Below are 21,321 nucleotides of genomic sequence, written 5' to 3'. Positions count from 1 at the left end.
TCCACCTGCTGGTTACTGAAATATAACTGATAATAAACTGACAGATACAAAGAAGAATGAACCAGTTAAACATAAAATACAGGTGAAGTTTCTTGTTTTTGGAGAACTGACTAAAATCTTGGTTTTGGATGAGTACTACTCTCCTTGTGTCTGAACTCCTGACCTGCTCTCGTCCCACTGCTATAACTTAGTGATAAATATGAACGGATCTCTTCACAGAAGATCTGACCTATAATATTAGTGTTTCAGCCGTTCCAGCCAAATCACACACTCTCAGAACTCTAACATGTTACACTTGTTTTAAGGGATTTGTCCCGTCTGTTGCCCAACGTTCGGTCCGCTGCATGAATCAGCAGCAGTACATCAGTGGCGCCAGTTTTTTTTTCTTTTCTTTCTCTTTCTTCCTCCAGATAAACTGGGACGTTCAATGTGAACGCAGGATTACATGAAGCTGTGATGCATTTGACGGATTTTAAGGCAACGATGCTGAAGCAATTTTCTGCCAACTTCTTATTTGCTGGATGACTGCTGTTCTCCAATCAGCACCTCTGATCCTGAGCTAATAGCTGAGACATGTTGGAAACTGGAGTGAAATGCTTTTCAGTGCTTCTTTATGCACTGACTCACTGCTCACAGAGGTTTTATGGTGACTTGACCTCCAGTTTTGGCAGAAAGCACAAACATGTTGCACAAAACCAGATGCATCACAGCTCCTCCTCGAGCTAGCGCATTTCATGTCTTAGACATCAACCACTTCTACATTTCTACATCATTCTCAGTACTTTCTAAAGCCCATAATAGACGATTTCTTGAACAATATATAAAAGTAACAGTAAATATTCCATGTATTTGACAGCCCAGCCCTTTGCATGGAGAATAGAGCTGGAAAGGTTAGTTGGTTAACTGTTCAGTTGACTGTTTGATTTCAAGATCGCTGCAGATTAGTTTTCTTACAATCATTTGATTTACTTTCCAAAACAATTCTGGATTTGGTGTTTTCTTTGTTTTATGTCATGGTAAATTGAACATCCCTGTGTTTTGGACTGTAAACCAAAACTAAAAGTCACCTTGAGCTCTGAGAACAAACGATCGATTAATCTAGAAAATAATCTGCAGATGGGCCCATAATGTAAATAATTATTAGCCACAGCCCTACTTGAGAATTCAGTCTGTCTAGTTACTAATGGTCGTTCAGGTTACTTCCTGATTTCCTGCAGTATTATGACAATGAGGCTATCAAGCCTCCACCAGGATCTCCATCAGATGATCCAGCTCAAGTCCCTCTTTCACATGATTCTGACCAGAGAAAGGTGGCGAAGAAAGAGAAGAAGAAGAAGAGGATGAGGAAGACAACGGGCTGAAGGAGGAGAATGAGGGCAGGCACTTCAGATTCTGGTTGAGAGGGAGGGAGAAGGGGTGCGAGGGGGAGGAGGATGAGGAGGAGAGAGGCGGCAGGTACCGTAACAGGTCATCTCCAGTAGGGTATCCACCTCCACTGCCTCTGAGCCCAAGCACTCCCATCTCCCTTTCCAGCAGGGACGTGTCTATATCCTGGAAGAGATCCTCCACAGTGAGATCACTGAGGTACGCTGCCTCCACGCTGCTCTCTCGCACCCTGCACTCTTCCTGCTGCCCCCAGCTTCCTCCATAACCTCTTACTCCCTGTTTCACCCATGCCACACCTCCCTCGGGAGGCCCCGACAGGTTCTCCAGGGACCTGAGAGGTGTCCGTGGAGCTGCCTGTGGGCTCCCATCAATGCTGGAGTCCAGTGCAGTGAGAATGGAGGAGATAGCAGCTGAAAGGGAGAAATCAGGATCCGCCGACATTGATTCCCAGTCCTCATCTTTTACAGAGAAAGGGTCATTTGATGCAGTATAGTGGCAGTTTCCTGGCGACCTACTTGCCGCGCAATTTGACGGGTGATTTAAAGGAACCGGGGGGCCGTTTGGAAGAGCTGAGGGACTGTTGGCGGCAAACATCCCCGCAGACTGATGCCTCCCTGCAGGGACTCCGGTGCAAATAGTCTCCTGTAGTGCAAATGAGGAGCTACACGGTGGCTGTGACATCTCTCCGTCTACAGAGGGCGCCCTGCAGGCCTCCAGGCTGACCTGCCGCAGTGTGTTGGCTATCAGGACGGAGCGCCGCAGGCTGGGCTCAGGTAGCTCCTGTCCACGCTGATACTTGTTCAGGGAAACTGAGAACACAAACTGCCGCTGGCTCTCCCACACAAGGCTGCTCGTGTCTGAAACCTCCATGTCCTCCGGTGGGAGTTTACGCTTCTGCCCCTTCATGATCATCTTTAAGCTGTGGAGGAGAGCACATACAGTGACTCACACTGTGGCTAAGAATCCACTGCTGTTAACATTTTGTAGATGATCTTAGTTTTGCACTCAGTAAAATTAATGTCTAATACCAAGAAGAATTGAATAATTGATGCTGAGATGATAAAACACAAGCATTTGATGAGATCTGTGCTGAAACTAGAAGCTTAAAAGTAAAATCTAGTGATTGCTTCAAAAGGATTAGGAGGATTTCATCATTAAGTTTTTTTGGGACAGCTGTTCCAAATATAAGGCATCAATTTGGGCTCTGACAATCTGTGATGAACATTTATCTTGTTCTAATATTATACTATACAATATATCTCCTAATGGGCAATAAAACTAATAGAAAAGCTGCTTAAATTAAAGTACAATTCAGACAGAAACTACTTTTCAGTGTGTAGAAACATCCACTGCTTTGTGTTTAATGGAGATTTAGCAAAGACTTGATTAATACAAACAATCTAATGTGGATTAATATTGAAAATGTGTTGTTAAACCGACAGTGTTGCCCAAAAAGGACGAACATTTCCATGAAGGTTTCCTGTGAACATCAGCTCAGATGAATGTGGGGGTTGTAACAACTAGCTTAATGTTACTTCCATCCCGTAGGAGGGAAAACAGAAAACCTACCGATTTTTCGATAAAATACAACAGAAATCAACTTAAACTGACTTAAATCGCCTGGATTTGTGAGACTTTAACGACTGATGTGGTTAAACCACCAATTTGGCGTTAAACGGCGCACTTTAAACACAGTTTGGAAGTGAGACATATTTAAAACAAACCTGTTGAATCACTTCCCGTCTCTCCTCGGCGAGTTCACTCGATGCCGATGGTTAATATGTCGTTATCCTGCCTCCTCTGCGAGCCGCAAAAAAACTAGTTCAACATTTTACCCAACTCATTCGGAAATAAGTCAGCGATTAAATACAAGCAAAAACAACAAATTCGGCTTCAGAAGCAGCTCCGCTAACCGCCTGAGTAGCTCCCGCCCGTGATTTGAGTTTCACGCCAAACGTTTACGGTTGGGGGCTGGATGTGTCGCACGGCATGCTGGGTAGTGGAGTTTTGGTACCTCGCATAGCATCAGATGAATTTGACGCCACAAAACCGCTTCAAACACACTTAAAACTATCTGTAATTAAATTATAATAATAAAACAGCATTTATTAGAACACGCGGAGCTGTATTCTCACTGCTGCCTGCATTAACTGCTGCACAGACCGGATTGTCGAGGTTGTTATTATGTAATTTGCATTACACTAATTCCTAAATGATTACATCACCGATAGAGGAGGGATTCCCATCCGCATTTTGCCTTTAAACACCAAGAAACCTCCAACAATTACTGTGCAAAACACTTGCAACTTAATATAAAGTTGCTGTAAGAAAATATCAAACAGGCAACTGGAGAGATTCACAAGTCAAATATGTGCACATTTTACTGATTCCAATTATTTTTTTTAAAATAGAAAGTCGGGATCGTGCACATACATGCTGCACACATGCAGTTCTAGTAAAAGCTGCAGCTGCACAAATCTATTCCACGCAGAGTCATTTACCTTTGAGCAGGAGGAGGGAAACTGTCAGTGGAGACAACTTCTACTGTCGCAAAGCACCAACATGTCAACGTTGACTGCTTCCTTTTAAATCCCAACACTCGTCTTTTCGCCACATGAGGAACCAGCGAGTCAACTCGAAAGGAGCAGCTTTAGTCCCTCCTCAGCCTGAGTGCTGCACGGCACAGAAACAGGACTTCCTGTCGGTGTTTTCAAAATAAAAACCCCCAATGAGCGCACATCCGACTGTCTGGAAATGTAATAAAAAATCCAGAATAATACGAGGAGAGTTTTTGTTGATCTACTCACTCAAATTCTGCAAAGACACCACCAGCCACATGTTATCAGAGTATGTAAGACAAGAGACTTTATTTATTCCACACCGGGGAGACAGAAAAGGTGCAGAAATAAAGTGTCAGTAGCAGAATTAGTGCAAAAACAAGGTATATTACGAAACATAGAAATAGATACAAATATAAAAATATGAGAGAGAAAATAAATATGTTTTCCACAGCTCTCGTGTTCTTATACATAAACAGATAAACAGGGAAAGAAGAACAACAAACCTGAGCAAAGAAAACAAAGTGAACACACATTTAAATTAAGCAGAAACATTTAACCTGTGTGTACACTGTAAATATAAAAGTATATGTAAAATCTACGACAAAAGATATGTGTTTAATATAAGATAAGTTCTGGTGCCTCGTAAAAAGAATGTATGTAAATAATTATTCTCATATTGTGTAAATTACTAAATCTATTTCTCTCTCCACAATCTATGGATATGCAAATATTTTCAGTGTTGTAAAGTAGTGTGTAAATTGCATATTGGATCAACGACTCATAAATCCGGTGTTGGAAGAAAAATGCAGAATAACCCATTTCATAATGATATATATATATATTCAGCTTTATTACTGGATTATAATTGTTGATGCACTATGTGGAAGCATCACTAACTACTTTGAGCTACTTCACATTATATCTATATAATATAATAATGCATAATAATTTGATTTAATTGATTAATATCTTGTATTGATAATCTGAATCTGCAAACCAATTAGAAACTACTGGTGTCAGATGAGCGTAGCGGAGTAAAAAGTACAAAATGGGCTTCCAAAATGGAAATACACAAGTTAAGTACAAGTACCTCAAAACTGTACTTACATGCTTAGATTACAATTGCTGACATGTACACACATTAAACTCAGTTTTAACTTAAACTGGCACAGGCTACCCTGTCCAGTGAAGCTCAAACATTCAAGTGAAGAAACAATAATCAAAACACATTTTTGAGTGGATGGGGACTTTAATTGTGTCCTTTTGAAAACATCTTAAAGAAGAAACATAAGCTTTTAATAACTCTTGTAGACAAAATATTGTGTATTGTATTTAAGTGATGTTCTGAGTAGTTACACTTTACACAGTATGATAAAGTTGATAGTTAGACTTGTTCTTTTATTTTGAAGGAAAGAATTACAGGTTTCCGGGAATCTGTTTCCTGCCTTTGGTCCACTTGTCACACTTTTGTCAGCTGGAGTTGCACAACAGTCACACATGCCACTCATCTGACTGACTGCTTTTCCTTTTCATGTGATAAACTCACATGAGGTGAGCAGAGGAGAGACTTGACTGATGATTCTGCAAATGTTTTCACACCAAACATCAAAAAAGGAAAGAAAAATGTCAGCAAATCCTTGAATTTAGTAGCACTACTCCTGTTTAGTTAGCTTATTTTCCATATATAGACCTATATATAGGGACAGAAATAACTCCTACTCACTAATTATTAATGAATATATACAATTCCTTACGTTTTTTCATTCTTTTTAATACTTCATTGTTGTTGCTTCATCTATTTATTCCACATCTGTAAACTAACTATACGATAAGATGTGTCTTTTTTCCTTCACTCTGTAATCAGTTAATTTCATCACAGGAGATTTATTTTTAATTAATTGCTGATTTTAAGTCAAATCTGAGGGGTTGGTTGGTTGAAAGGCTTCCTGTCAGGATGTTGATGCAGATCTAATGTAATCAAAGAGCTGCTGTTAAGAGTAGTTTAACACAAACTAGATATATTTTAATGAATGCAAACACTAAAAATACTTTGAGTAATATTTATTTTATTTTTTCATTCTTTTATTTATTTGGGGGGACTATGTTGCTCTTTGTTTGTTTTATGTTGAGTATATTGTTAATTATTTCATAATATAATAAAGACAAATAAAGATATTAATAAAGATAATAATATAATAGAATATAATAATAATAATAATAGAATAAAGATAGATTGAGTAATATATATATATTTGTATTTTTTCATTCTTTTATTTATTTGGGGGGACTATGTTGCTCTTTGTTTGTTTTATGTTGAGTATATTGTTAATTATTTCATAATATAATAAAGATAATAAATAAAGATATTAATCAAGATATTGTTTAAAAGAAAAAAAAAAATACTTTGAGTAGGATATCCAAGAACACTATCCACATCTGGTTTACTCTGTTTGTGAATAATGTAAATGATTGTATTGACCAGTGAATTTATCATCAGCGTCACTCCGGCAGCTCTGCTCCTTCACAAGACACTTGACTCTTTGAGCTCAAACTGTTGTATAATAAAGTCTTTTATTTTCAGCGGCTATAAAAACGGCCCCAACATAGATCAGCGCAGCGCCAGGCGCCGTCACATGATGACGTGTTTTGGTGAGAGGACACAAAACATCCAGTATGTGAAAGACTGTTACTGTGAAAAGAAAAGATAGAAGCAAAGCAACGCTGAAGCAGCATCAGCACACGTTTGGCACTTATTTTGAAATGTATGCTGAGCGGAAAACTGAACTTCATATAAAAATACTATAAAAGCGTAAGAACGCCAAGCTGAAGCTGCTCAGTCATGATTATGTGGGTGAGCGCAGGAAAGCAGAAGTGGTTCATCAGAGCGCACTAGTGATCAGACACTATATCTTCATGTATCTAGTGGAAGATTCAGACTCCTTCACTGCCCAGAGGACATCAGCGGTGTGCTGCTCAGGATGATCTATAGTCTCCGCTCACTCCCACGGCCTTGCAGTCCCACTCAGAGGTGGACAGACACTTGACGAAGAAATGTCCCAGGTCATGTTTAGAGATGGCTCTTCCTTTTAGCGTGTTCTCCGTCACAATGTATTTCTCCGTCAGAGGGAGGTCGTCTGGAGAGCGAGACAGAAAGGAAAAGCTTCAATAAAATATTAACGCAGACTCTTGTTAAGCAGTAATGTTGAGAGCTGCACTTTCATGCCAGCGATTGTTTCTTTAAGTTTCCTTCCACTTTCGTTTTGGAATAAAACTGTTCACTTCCTACTGACCGGCGATGTGAGGAGGCATGACGGCCACGTAGTCCAGCCCCGACGTCTTCAGCACCGTGTACATCCTGTCGTGGTCCTCTGTGACAGGAACCAGGCGGCCCGGGACTTTGGAGCGATCCCACAGCAGGAAGGCTGGGAAGGGACGAGGAAAAGGAAGAGGAAAATGGAATATGCATACAGCATTTAACAGGAGGAGAGGAGAGGTGAGACAGAAAAGAATCAGGTGTGTAAAAAAAAAAAAAGAAAGGTGTTTATTCCCACCTGTGAACTTTACAGATGTGTGTCACAGATGTTAAATCATTATTCACTTCCTCTTTCTTCTAGTTTCAAAGGAGACATATTCATTTTCATGTTCAAAAACCACATTATGCTTCCTCCTACTGCTCTTTTCTTAGAGCAGATAAGCTTAACTTGTCATCTCACTACCAGAGCTAGCGTTAGCCACACAGCAATGGTAAAAACAGCAAAGTGGTTTTCAGTTTAATTTGCTTTCATTATAACTCTCAGAAAGAGAGGGCAAAAAAAAAATGATGACAGACAAAAGTTTGCATGTGAGATTCACAGAGACTTTAGACTTTGACCTCTTCATCTATTCGGTTAGACTCGTACCGGACATGCAGCCGACCACTTTACGGATCCCACGAGCCTTCATGCCTTCCACGATGTTCTTGGTGCCCTCTGACATCATGGTGGTCGGTGCTGGTGGACACAGATCAGATCAGATCAGATCAGATCAGATCAGATCAGATCAGATCACAGACTCCAGTGTGTTCTGGTACTGAAATACAGGACTTTTACTGAAAATGAAAAGTTTTTTTTGTATGATTTATTCAGCGCTGCTACTTTTGATGAATAAAGTCGTGATATTTTTAGCTTTTTATGAACAACATCTTGTATCCAGGTTGTCTGCACGTGTCAGTTTATTTGACCTCAGTTAATCAGTTACTGAATCGTGGATAACGTTGGCCTATCATTTGTCTCAGAGCACGTCACATGATGGACGTGTGAGCAGGTTAAGGATGGCTGGAAAGTTATTACTAATAATGTGTGATTGAATTTTGTTTGAAAGTTTTGGGCTCTTTTTCAGAGTTATTCCCACCATTAAGTTTTGTATTCTATTCCAGGTCGTTGTGTGAATGTAAATTCATGTATATTTATAATGTATAATATCTCTAATGTATAGGTGACTAGAATAGATGCAGACGTGTCCTAATGTTTCAGTTACTTGTATAATCTCCACCGATAAAGACCTGGTCACAATAAAAGGTGGCGTTATGTGTGGTGGTCTTAAAGCGACCTCTAGTGAATGCTTCACATTATTACACCGTTACAATCTACAGTGCTGCTTGTGTAAGATGGACATGACCAGTTGTGAAAGGAAGTTTGTGTGTAAGTTTGACAGATCGAGCGGCGACCGGTTGGTGTGAACGTGTGAGAAGAGCTCAAAGTAAAGAGCAACGGTGAGAGAGACGCTGCACCTTCAGGGCACGAGAGGCAAAACCACACCGAAACATGGGATCAGCGAAACGAGCAATAAAAAGAGTAGAAACTAAATGATGAGGTTTGGTTGGTTGTGCGTCTCTCTTCAGACCGTGCTGGTGTCTTACTGAGGCTGTTCCTCGTCCCCAGGACGATGATAACGGCGTCCTGGCCTTCCATGGTCTTCTTCACGTCCTCTTTATTGAGCACGTCTCCCACCACCACTCTGGACGCCTTGTGGTCTTCAGGCAGCTTGGTGGGGTCCCGCACCAGCACCGTCACGTTGTACCCTGATGTGAGAAACATGAAGTCAGACCTTGAGGTCACTGTGATGTTCCTAAACACCAAATAACTGATCTAAAAAGAGTTGCATCTGTATCGACAACGCAGCCTAGCGCCACTTCAGGTAACACTTCTGAGCAGAATTTGGTTTGCAGTCATGTGACATGTTGTCACTGAACCAACTTTAGTCTTGTAAATATTAGTTTAAGTGCACATGTAGGCATGAATAAGCATGTGAAGGCCACAGTGGGACCTACTAGCAGCAAAAGGCTACAGTAAATACAGTATTTGTCTGTTGGCCCCTGACTCTGTGAATGGTCCGTCTTTTCCTGGTCTGGTTGAGGTTTGATGCATATTTTATGTTGGAGAAATGGCAGAAAACGCTGTAAGGTTTTGTTTAGAAAGTTCAGCTGTTAAAGGAAACCTGGCCCTAAACAACTGCTTATATCAGTAACTGTCTATGACTTCTGTTCCATCTTGCAGAGTCTTATCTTTTTTCCCATGCTACAATAAAAAAAGGAGCCCGGATGAGTGTGACAGCCGACCGTGTCACCTGCTGACAACCCTCGGTGAAAATGTCCCTTTCACCTGATTGGATCGGTCTTTTCCAGAAGCTCCTGGAGTAATTTCCACCCAGTAACGACCACTCGAAGGGGATCCCACCCGTCGTGCTCAGGCCAGATAGTGAGCAGCTTCTGCTATCAGCTCTCTGCCTGCTGGGAGTTACTCAGCAAAAAAAATCTGACCTGTTAACGTCTTAACGTGACTCAACAGTTTTTGGCTCCATAATGAGGAGGGGGGGAGAGAGGAAATGAAAACGCTGCTGGATCAAACTCATCATGTGACATAACGTGTTTGTGTGCGCGTAGCGGTCTGTCTACAGTTTGTTTTCTTATTCTGATGTAAATCTATAAGTGAAGAACACATCCATCAGAACTAAATTTAAGTTTTCAATTTAAGATTAAGGGCAAATGTTAAAATCTATTTAAACCAGATTACATTTGCTAGAATCTTAAAAATGTAGATTACAGGACGGTTTGGTGGATTTTGACCTTGAAATCAATCAATCGCCTCAGTTTTGAATGTGGTCATAAAATATTTATTCATAATGCTAATAGAGAGTTTGCTGCCTAGTTTGTTGTTTATTCTTCTTCTCTTTTCCTTTTTCAGATATTCAAAATAAACTCTAATCAAGAATCTAGTCAGTTTTGACCAAATACCTTGATATGGACATAAGGTTGTTTATTATAATGTGTTTTCTAGAGACACTGGTACAAAGTGAAACACTATAATGTGGATGTTGTGAGAAGTTAGAACAGTTTTCCATTCAGCACAATCCAATCTGATCTCACATCACGTTACTGAGAACGGGCTCAGCTGACCAACTCATTGATTGATTATTGGGCCTTCCCGGGACAGGGGGGCTGCCATGAGCTCCACTCTGCCCCCGTTTGTGACCCCCTACAGGCGGCCAGACATCCGAGCCGAACCAGGCCGTGTTGTGGATCAGGACTGACTGAGACAGAAAACAGAAACAGCTTCTTGTCTCTGTGCAGCAGTGTAACGACACCTGATCAGCACCCGGCTGCAGACACCATGTGATCAATAACAACACCCATAAACACCCCTGATCTTGTGCTCACCTGCAGACACCGCCTGAGACAGGCAGGGCAGCCCGGTCATCCCCGTGGCTCCAAATATCGCGACGTTTTTGATGGAGTCCGACATTGTTTGCAGAAAACGAGATCCACGACGCAGCAGCAGCAGCTTGGCGGCTAAACGGAGCCTGTTTGTCAGTTTACTTTCACTTATAAAACCTTCTCGTCATGCCGAAACAGAAACGCCTCTCTTGAGCGGTGCTTCCGCAGCTGGAGCTCCTCCTCCTGCATGTTAAAGGAGCCCTGCAGCACAGACCGGCCTGCACATTAAAGCAGCAGTAGGTGAGGTGTTAGAGGGATATCTTTTGGCCACGTGTGCTGAAACCGTCGCTGTGTCCTGATAGCAGCGCACAAGAGAGGTGATCTGTGGGAAAATCAGCCTCCTCTGTCTCCCCCAAGTGCCCCTAAAGTCCAATGCAAAAGTGCAGCAGGCCTGAATGAGCTCAACCAGTCATGAGCAGACTTTCACACGGCATCAGTCACTGCACACGCTGCACACACACTCTGTCAAATCTTTAAATCTCTAGTTAATTAGAAATAACGTGTTTCCATGTTTTTCTCTCTAACACAGTTTGTGTAAACCTTTTAGTCCTCAGACCACGTTTTTTTTAACTTTTCATACTATAAAACTGAGAAAAGTTTGTGAGAAAAGCAAACATGTTGATATGTTTGTCTCTGTGACCCTCCAAAGGACCAGGAAATAGCTGTTTCAACCAACCGGGTCTCCTCTATATCTAAAGTGAGTGTCAAAGGTTAATACTTTAACTTTAATGGTTGCAAAGGAAGGTTTGACACTGGGAACAGTTGTCTTGGATATTTATAACTGCATCATGTTAAAGGATATGAGGTGATTCAGGCACAGGGCTTCTGGAAAAGGTCAAACCAAGTATTTGATATACAAATATACACAAGTTGTGCTTGTAATGTGGTGAACACAGAGGAGGCTGACCTGCTTTTATGTGTCTTCTCTGTCTTTCTTTTCTTTTTTTTTAAATTCATCTCCTCAGGGCCTCCAAAATAGAATCACTTTGAGAGGCCTCTAGTGCACTTATCTCCTCCTGTTAGTCATGTAAAACACTGCCGTTGTGCTCTGGACCAGCTCTGTGAGGTCCTGCTTGTTTCTGCTGAAGGTTTTTGTCAGAGTTTTCACCAAAATTAATAATAATTCTTTTTCCAAATATACAAAATCCCACTGATGTTTGTGATGTAGAGGGCAGGATTTAAAATGTTGGCTTCCAGCTCATAATAGCTGGTTCGTATTGAAGCATGCATTGAAGAATTCATTAGATTAGATCAGCAAACAGAAGTTAAGTGAATAAAAACCTAGATAACAGAACTGTAGAACTAAATCTTGAAATGAAAAGTGGTTACACATATGTCAAATAGCCACCGTGGTGTCACCCATTGGTTTGTTTTCTTCTCATGGGAGTCACCATTTTGTTTTTTTTGGAACCAGAAGTGATGAAGTGAAGACGGCCTCTGATTGGTGGATCACAGGGAAGTCCCACCCTATAGTTTACCCTGCTTTATGGTCTATTTTCCTCTAAATGGGACCATAATTTACTAAATGAACATCATACTGTATTGAGGAAGAGTTGAAACTAGCAACTGGGGCAATAAACCTTGTAGGAAAATGTTTACTAAACTAAATAAATCAAGTAAGAAAGACTTGTTTTTGGAGCCAGTGGAGTCGCCCCCTGCTGGCCACTAACAAGAATGCAGCTTTAAGGTACTTCAGCATTGTCTTCACTTCTTTTACACAGTCTGTGGTTAAATTCAATCCACCACAGGAAGTTTTCAAGGCAGAATATCAGCAGGTTTTCTGCTTTTTGTTGCTCCAAGAAGAAATGATTTGCAAACTGGTAGATCAGAATCTGGCCACTGCTGAAGCTGATGTACAATTCAAATTCAGTTCAGTCCTGTCAAACAGAGATAGTAACAGAAAAATGGAGTAAGTTTTGAGGTTGATTACAGTCTTACTTTGGTAATAAACCACCACTACCTCTTTAAGTGTTACTTGTAGCTCAGTAACTAAGAAATGGATTGACAAGGAACAGTTACAAAGGATGTCTGATATGGAGAAACAGACCTTTTCTCTCTTTAGTAGGTATTGGTCTAAGTCACATATCAATTTGGATGCAACATAGACAGAATGGAAATAATGTTGTGATTTTATCTTTTTTTTTTTAACTCTATGGATGTGATTTATCAGTATCATTACATTTATAGTTCCTTCCTCATGTCTTCTGCTCAGTGCATGTGTATTTTTTAGGTAGCTGCCATTAGACAATAGTCATTTTGATTTCCTTTGAAGACTAGATGGACTGTGTGACGCCCCTCCCGCTGTGTTGGAGGCTGTCCAGGTGACTTCAGCAGGTATATTGCCTGCTGATGTGGGACGGTCGTCAGCTGATCGAGCTCACCTGGGCTTTCCAGCTATAGAAGTCGGTCTGTGTGATCACTTGCTCTCTCCCTTCTTACAGCTGTAGCCTTTAACACAACACCAATTACGAGCTATACGGGGCCTTTTTCATGGAGGACATTTGGCTTTGTCACAGTAGGAAAAGCACAGCTGTGAATAATCAAATGAGCTACGGCTGAATTCCATTTACTGGGACGCAGCCATCATTAATGCTGTTAACAACACCTGTGCTTTTCCTACTAGGGCAAGTCAAAATGTGAAAAAGGCCTGTTGTATTACCTCTGGTCACCACAGATAACGTCTTATGTCTCCAATGTAAGGATGTCCTTGTGCTCACAGTTCAAACAGGACACGACATCCAAGCTGGTCTGACATGTGGCTCCTCCCGTCCACGTGCCAAACTGATCCTAAGCAGGACATCAGTGGCAGTTCCAGGATTTAAAAAACTGCATATTGCAATTTTTTTTCTTTTCTATCAGCTTTGAAAGAGCCGTCCAACAATGTTAGTAAGAACAACCGGCAGACCGAGTGCGCCCTGCAGGGAAGCAGAAGCCAGCGATGTGCCAGAAATGTTATGTTGGGCTGACATTTAGGGAGGCCGGTCAGGTTCCCCAGGCCCTCAAACCTGCTGGAGCCCAGTGCAAGACGCCGAACCACAAATGTCCTCTGATGGGCGCAGACTACAACGTCTATAATGTTATATTATTATGTTAATATCTCCTGCATGTATTTGGTATTTGATGGTGAGGTATTTGAGGATTTTAGCAACACAGTAGTTAATCTTAATTGCAGTGGTGCGTTTAAACGTGACGGACTAGGTAACAGCATTTAGATCTTGATGTTTGGAAAACAGCATTGTTTTCTTTTTAAGGATGCATCATTTCCTTGGATGTGACTTCATCCAGTGACCTTTTTAAAAAGCCCTAACATATATTAGCACCAGGATTTTGAGCCACTTTCCATCGTGGCCAGACCGTCTAAGTACAACAATGGCGTCCGTCACGTGATGCCATTGGGCCCAAAAAGACTTTCCTCCATAGACTCACATTGACATTGAGTCTTTCAATCAGCAGATGCATTGTTTTGAGAGTCACAACCTCCGTCAGATGACTCGTTTCACCATCTAGAAGAGCCACAATCGCTAGAACTTTCAGGTAACTTTCTACCTGGAGAGTCAAACTTTTTTGTCACTGAGCGTCACTGAGCAGTTTTCATAGGAATGAACTCTTTATACATCCATGGTGGAACAGAGGTTTGAAAAAACATGACTCTTCAAACATCATCCAGTTTACTGTAACTTAACTTAGTTAGCTGGTAGTTAAATACCATTTAACAACCAAAAAGTTAAACTAAAGATGTCAGACTTTAGCCTCAGGGCTAGGCTAATGTTTTAACTAGCAGGGAAACTAACCAGCGTTATTAGACGGCATTGTTGAATACTCGATTCTGATTGGTCAATCAGCATATATGGTCTGTTATTTCCTGAAAACAGAAAGAAAGAAAGCAAGAAAATCATCTTTTAAATCAATAAAATTGTCTTTTAGTCAGTATATTGTGTCAAATAGTTGATTTCTTTAGTTTAAAGCTGAGGATTAGGACGGATGACGTACGACGAGCGGTGAGCTTCGGGAATCTTTTTTGCAGTAATCACAGATTCACTCTTCATTCTCCCTCAATTAGCCAACTTTAACTGAGCTGACAGTTAAATCAAGTGATTACAAACACATTTAAATCTTTAACATTTGATCTTTGCGCCTTTTAAATGATGCTGCTGCTGCTGTGTAAAACATGGCCTCCTGTGGTTTCTTGCTAAAATCTCTTTTTCTATTTCTTGCTCTCTCCTTTTCCTCTCCCTCCCTCTCTCTCTCTCTCTCTCTCTCTCTCTCTCTCCCACCAGTTCCTCAATTCAGTTCAGTTAAATTGGCTTTAGTCTCATGAAAGTTTTAGAGACAATGCTGCCAAGACACAATATGAACTTTCATATGATTCATAAAATCTATCTATCTATCTATCTATCTATCTATCTATCTATCTATCTATCTATCTATCTATCTATCTATCTATCTATCTATCTATCTAGTGTCTCTCTCTCTCTCTATATATATATATATATATATATATTTCACCCCCCCTCCCCTCTCTCTCTCTCCTGCTCTCTCTCTCTCTCCCTCCCTCCTCTCTCTGCTCGCCGCACTAATGCTGATATTTCTCTCCAGCATCACCAGCGGAGAGGAAGAGGAGGAGGAGGAGGAGGAAGGAGAGGTTGTGTCAGGTGGAAACGGGGACCTCTATGGATATCATCATCACCCTCCACCGGCTCGCATCCTCAGCACTGACAGCGTCTCCCTGCCGGCGGTCACCGCTGCAGGCACGCAGCGCCCTTTTTCTGCGCCAAGGCGTTGCATCTCCACGGTGTTAGACTCCCCGGGCTGCTCCTGCATTCGTCCCCCCGACAAAACCGCTTCCTCCTCCCGAAATCAGGACTAATCGAGGGAAGACCCTGCTGGAATAACCGCGGAGCGTCCGTCTCCTCCATTGATAACCGCTCTCCTCACCGATTCAGCCCAACGACGTCTCGGTGTTTGAGGACAAAACCGACCCAGAGAGCCGACACTGAAGCTGAAGGTAAGGCCGATGGAAGGACGGCAGGATGGCTCCTTCCTCCACTGGATGTCGTTTTATTTTGTCATCCCCTGTGTGGGAACAAGGAGTCGAGGTGCACGGTGTTTTTTTTTTTTTTTTTTTTTGCAGGGACGCCGGCCTGCATTTGGGTGCAGGGTACCGCAGTGATCCGGCGGGGGGCACGCGCTGTTTCATGTCATTTCTCACCCACATGTGATGCATGATGCTCGCCTGGAAAAGTGCTTATGATGCCTGCCAGAGCTGCCTGTCTAATTTGAATCGCATAAATGGGCTCAGAAGTAGAATAGCGGCCTAGTGTTTGAGCTGTGGGATGTTGTTGCATGTTGTACCGGATCAGTTTGGGCTTCTTCAGAACTGATAACTTGAAATGACAGATAGTTAAATTGTCTTATGTGGCCTGTTGGAAAACTATGTCCAAATGCAAATAGCTGCAGAACTTCTCATGCAATAAATCTCTCCAGTAATACTATCTACCCCTGCAGGAAGTTCTAGTGTGTCTCTGGTCCCACTATGTGACCTCACCTTACTTTGGCATCTCTGCCCCTTGTTGTGGCATCAGCTGTTCGTGGATCCTGAGCTGATCTTGCTCCTCTGTGTGGACCGAGTTCATTCAGGAGTGAGACCAGGCCAGAAGCAGCACAGCCTGCTTTAGCAACACTGGAAGCAGATGCACTGTAGCCTGTCAAGTCCTAATGTGGCGTGCTTGATCACAGCTGCAGTGGAAAGTGGCTGCAACCTCGGTTTTGCTTTGAGACTCTCATTGGCTGCCAAGCATGGGCGATGTTGGTGGTAAAGATCTGGATCTACTGTAGGGAGCTCATACAGAGGTGTGCAGGCAGGTGTGGGTTAGTTGGTTAGCTTTGGTTTGCTGGTGCAAAGTGTGTGTGTGTGTGTGTGTGTGTGAGGGGGAGAGGGGGAGTGTTGGAGGAGGAGTTTTAGACATTTTTTTTAGTCCTAATGAGCAGATTTAAGCTGTTGTACTATTATTTATTTACTTCAGTCATTCTGTCTTCACTAACAATACTAAGTACATCACTAACAACACTGCTGGTGCGTTTAGTGACATTTACTGGGCCAGTTTGAGCCCCTCTCTCTCATATTCTGATATTATATCTGTGTTTTCTTTTACTTTTTGGAAATATAAAGTCCTGTAATACACCCACAAAGCAGTTATAGTGTGTCTGTGGTACTCAGAAGTTTACTATACACTGAATTTATTACAATAATTTTAATTTAATATCTTTTTGCATAATATGTTGTTGCATCTGGCACTGATTTAAGTAATTAAAGTAACTTTTACGGTGCTTAACATTGTACTATTTACACACACACACACACACACAATATATACACACACATAAAATACAGCTGTGGTGCATTATTGAGGTCAACGTTACAGAATTACAGTATAGCAAAATGATTATTGGTATATCTCGCATTACAATATGTTGCCCATCTCTATTACAGGGCCGAGCTGCCTTTGACACCCTTCTTGTTGTCCCCCCTGTCTTGTCCGGGTGACAGACAGCCTCTGTGGGACTCTGACGCTCTCTGCTGCTGCTCTGTTGTTTATCAGACCTCAAGGTGACTGTTTTGATTAAGACTGGAGGTTTTGCCGACTCAGAACTGGGCGTCGGCTGCTGCTCTTGCTTGCAGATGTTGTTTCACTCCGCTGAGGTGAAGTGAGTGGAAGTGACTCAGTGCAGTGTGTAACGTGCGTACTGTGTGACGTCACGGTGAAGGATCCAGTGTCTGTTTAGGAGAGAGAGAGAGAAGAACAATCCTGGTTTCAGATCATTTTCCAAAGTGAGATCATTCTGGAAAAAGTTTATGATAAGTCTGTCGACTAGGTTTGGGTCAAAATAATGGTTAGATTTAAGGAATATTTTGGATTATTTGAAGTGTGGCTGTATGAGGTACTTATCTATAGTTAGTGTATTACCTACAGTCGATTGTGGTCAGCATACTGCCAGTTTGGAGGAGCGGACAACAGTCCAGACGTTAAGTAATGCACTTACTATGTGGACATGGTCAGCAGAAAAACGTATTTCAATTACTTAAAAAGCGCACCTAAAAAAAAAAAATCTGCATCAGTTTAAGTGAATGGTATATTTAGAATATTTTCACCACTTTACATTGCGTCAGACAGCCGTTTCCAACAGGGAACTGAAGCCACCTGTGTTTCTCATAGCTTCATTCAAAGCCACCAGACTTCATCAACAAAAACAGCAATTTTACTCCAGGAAACACGTGAGCTGCCAGTCTACCGCTGCCTGAATTTGTTGGCTTGCTTGTGTTATTGTGTGACTTCTGTGTTTTAAATGGTCAGTTCGGATCCAAACTAGCATGTGAATTCATTGATCGAGGCAGCGGTAGAGCAGTGGACCCCTGTGTTCTGCAAGGTAAAATTACTGCTTTTGTCAATGGAGTCTGGTGGCTTTGAATCAAGCTAAGAGAAAGATAGATGGGCTTTAGTTCCTGGTCTAATTCAAGGTAAAGAAAATATCTTAGATATAACAAACTTAATCTGATGTTGATTCTTTTTAATGGGGCCTCTTTTTAGATGGTTTAAGTATGTTTTCCTGCTGCCCCTGTCCACAGCAGCACCTTGGTTAGCGTCTCTACTGAGACTCCTGCCTGCTCCTCCAAACTTGGGACATTAGCTTAGGTTCTCAAAGGGGAGCTCATGCCATCAGACTGAATATAGATGCAATTTTTGAAAATATTGGCCAGATCCAATGTGTTATTCAGTTGGCATTTTATTAGCAGCCCTGCAGGGCACTCGATGTGCATGTTATTGTTTGTTAGCTTCTAATGCCGAGGGGCTACAGCTACATTTGTAAATGTTTACTGCGTTGTTGTTGACAGATCATCAAACATGAAACCAAACTGAGATGAATAGAAGTACAGCCATGTACTCTATCATGATGCTCATCCAGGTATCAATATTTCTGCACACAGCTTAGTAACTCTCATCCTTAATAAGGACTGTTCTCTTCACCGTAACCCCGCAGAAACCGGGCGGCTGTAAAGGCAAAAGAATCCCATAGAAAAAAATCTATAACACTTTGAAAACGTCCCCTGCAGCACTTTGTTTTGCAGCCAAGGTTACGCAGGATTCACACACAGGAAGCACGATACCAGAACTTCATACACAGTGATATGGGACAGGTGGAGACGATGCATTTAAATCTTTATTTTACAAGTACGTCTATGTTTGATATATTTCTATACAATATGTGAATTTATTGTTGTGTTGTAGTGGAGAATAATGAGGTTTCATTGACCTCCATCAGACCTTCTAAAGTGAATTTAATTGGTACCTGATCATTAGATCAATTAGAAGCAGAGGACGCTCCTCACAGTCGTCTGTAGACAGATGACATATTAGCTGGATAGCAGAGGTCATCATAAATGTCCCCCAGATGTTTTGGTGTGCATGTGACGATATTGATGAGGACTGCAGTGTGTGTGTGTGTGTGTGTGTGTTAAGGAAAGGGGAAGTACACTATTGGTCTGGTCCCCATTAAGCCTTAGAGAAACACAGACACAGAGCTGCTGCCACTGACTGATTAACACTGGCAGCTGTCTCTCTCTTTCCTTCTCTCTCATCTTTCTGGTGATATGCCCTTCTGTCTCTCTTGTTCCTTCGATTTATTTCTTTTTTTGCCTCCCCAGTTCTCTCTGTTTCACCTCTCTCCTTCCATATCAGCCTTTCTGTTTTTCTGTAACATCTCTCCTCTATAGCGCCACCTTGTATCGCTCTCGCTCTCTAAACCCTTCTTTACTCTCTCTAGCTTGAATATCCCTGCCTCACTCTCCCTCTGTCTGTCTAAATCTGACCTCTAAATCAAAAGAGACGGACGGTCAGACGTCGGTGATCTACATCAGGGTGTTCTTGGATCATTAGTGCAGCAATATAATCTGAGAAAAATAATAAATGTCGTTGCTCACAGTCTGCTTTAGCTTGCACGCAAGTAGTTTGAACAATTAACAAGTCGTATTTTTTTTCTTTTTTGTCTTCGCTCTCTCACCCACTCTCTGGTGATATAGTTTTTATTGTCTCATGAAAGAACAAACAGTGAATTTATCCTGCTGTGTTATACCATGTGGTCTGGACCAAAACTTGATTCTGATTGGCTGCTGGGTGTCCGTGAAAAAGTGATAATGGACGCCTATTAATTAGTTCCAGTCAGACTGTTCACCGTTTTGAATGAATGAGCCTCCAGCTAGCTTATTTCCAACAGTGAATGCAACACTGGTCCATCATACATACATACAGGATGGAGATGCACAAGCTGCAGGAAGTAGACGGATCCCCTCTGAACTCACTGACACTTTGGATCACACGATCTCTCTCCGATCACGTCTGTTGCAAACTGTTGCAGTGTGTAAAATCAGGGCAACAATCCTGAAGGGTGAAGTCGGCACAAGCGATCATCTCACATTCAGCCTGCAGCTTCAGCCTGCACATGGGGACAGTGACATAGCTGGTTAGCTAGCCGGTCTTGTTGTTAAACTACTGTACTGTGACATTAGATTTACTGATTGTCAGCCATACGCAGGGTTATTCATGTTCAGTCTTGCTAGCATAACGTTAGCGTTCTGGATAACAGCCGAGCCAAAGGGATCTATGAGCTGAGGGACTAGAAATATCTCCCGTTGCCACATCCTGTCTATGATCCGCCCTGCAGTGAACAAAGTGTTCATTGCATAAGAAGCTAATGGGATGGTAATAGTTGATCCATGTATTAGTCAAACCCTCAGGTGTTATGCCTTGTGGAAAACTTAACATTTTGGTTGCAATGAAAATATAAAGGAATAATCCTAATTTCTTCTTCTTTGGTAAATGACCACAGTATAAGTGGATGATGCCCTTCGAGGTGTCCATAATGAGGAACTAATGGACTCTGCGGAGGACAGTTCTCTGCCTCTGTGTCGGACATTAATTCCTGATAATGGACAATATCCCTTACGTATGAAAGCCTCCAGTGTTGTCCAACAACTATTAAAAACACTCTTAATGAGTCACATTGTTGATTTGTTAACATGAACATAAGTACTGTATTTTTAAGTCTTTCACTACTAGTGCACCAAATCTACATCTGAAAACAAATCCAGCATCTAGAAGGCAGCACGGTGGTGTGTTTTCACAGCGGGGAGGTTGAGAGGTTGAAGCTGCTGGCCAGCTGTGTCCTTTCTGTGTGCAGTTTGCATGTTCTCCCGCTGCTTGCTGCTGGTTTCTCTCCTCCCACAGTCCAAAGACAGGACAGCAGGTTCGTTGGTGACTCAGATTACCTGTGGGTGTGATCGCCTCTCACCCAGTGTAAGAAGGGATTGACCTCTAATGGACTCCTGTTTGACAACTTTTACTAATAACCACAGCTAGCTGTACAGCTATAGTTAGTGGTCAGTCAGTGACGTCCAGTAGAACCCATGTAAAACCCTTTCTGACCTTCTTGGGACATACGTGACCTCTGGAACAGGAACAATGGCCAAGTAACCAAAACTAGAACCAAGTTACTTAAAAATGTTGTTGGAATAGTTCAGAAAGGACCTGATGAGTGGCTCCTAAAGAGTGGGTGCCTTGACTGGGGTTG

The 21,321-nt window shown here is 41.9% G+C and overlaps 2 protein-coding genes across 2 annotated transcripts; both read right to left on the bottom strand.

Annotated features, from left to right (window-relative positions):
• Positions 1-1,164: 1,164 nt before the first annotated feature.
• sertad3 (SERTA domain containing 3) lies at positions 1,165-3,197 on the bottom strand. The gene is made up of 2 exons (XM_070829799.1): positions 3,111-3,197; positions 1,165-2,305 (listed from the first exon to the last, which is right to left on the bottom strand). The coding sequence occupies exon 2, from the start codon at positions 2,296-2,298 to the stop codon at positions 1,237-1,239; it is 1,062 nt and encodes a 353-aa protein (XP_070685900.1). The 5' UTR covers positions 2,299-2,305; positions 3,111-3,197; the 3' UTR covers positions 1,165-1,236.
• Positions 3,198-6,499: 3,302 nt separating this feature from the next.
• blvrb (biliverdin reductase B) lies at positions 6,500-10,802 on the bottom strand. Its single transcript, XM_070829749.1, has 5 exons — positions 10,642-10,802; positions 8,845-9,006; positions 7,847-7,936; positions 7,238-7,369; positions 6,500-7,081 (listed from the first exon to the last, which is right to left on the bottom strand). Exons 1-5 carry the CDS (start codon positions 10,724-10,726, stop codon positions 6,921-6,923), a joined length of 630 nt encoding a protein of 209 aa, XP_070685850.1. The 5' UTR covers positions 10,727-10,802; the 3' UTR covers positions 6,500-6,920.
• Between the last annotated feature and the right edge of the window lie 10,519 nt (positions 10,803-21,321).

Source organism: Pempheris klunzingeri, chromosome 4, assembly GCF_042242105.1.
Source record: "Pempheris klunzingeri isolate RE-2024b chromosome 4, fPemKlu1.hap1, whole genome shotgun sequence".
Taxonomy (NCBI): Eukaryota; Metazoa; Chordata; class Actinopteri; order Acropomatiformes; family Pempheridae; genus Pempheris; species Pempheris klunzingeri.
This window is presented reverse-complemented; position numbering and strand designations above follow the sequence as displayed.

Excerpts from the sequence above, each read along its gene's own strand:
- sertad3 (XM_070829799.1), bottom strand. The coding sequence starts at position 2,298 with ATGATCATGAAGGGGCAGAAGCGTAAACTCCCACCGGAGGACATGGAG.
- blvrb (XM_070829749.1), bottom strand. The coding sequence starts at position 10,726 with ATGTCGGACTCCATCAAAAACGTCGCGATATTTGGAGCCACGGGGATG. Across the intron at positions 7,937-8,844 it reads GGGGACGAGGAACAGCCTCA|CACCGACCACCATGATGTCA; the intron begins GTAAGACACCAG and ends TGTGTCCACCAG. Across the intron at positions 7,082-7,237 it reads CATGCCTCCTCACATCGCCG|ACGACCTCCCTCTGACGGAG; the intron begins GTCAGTAGGAAG and ends CTCGCTCTCCAG.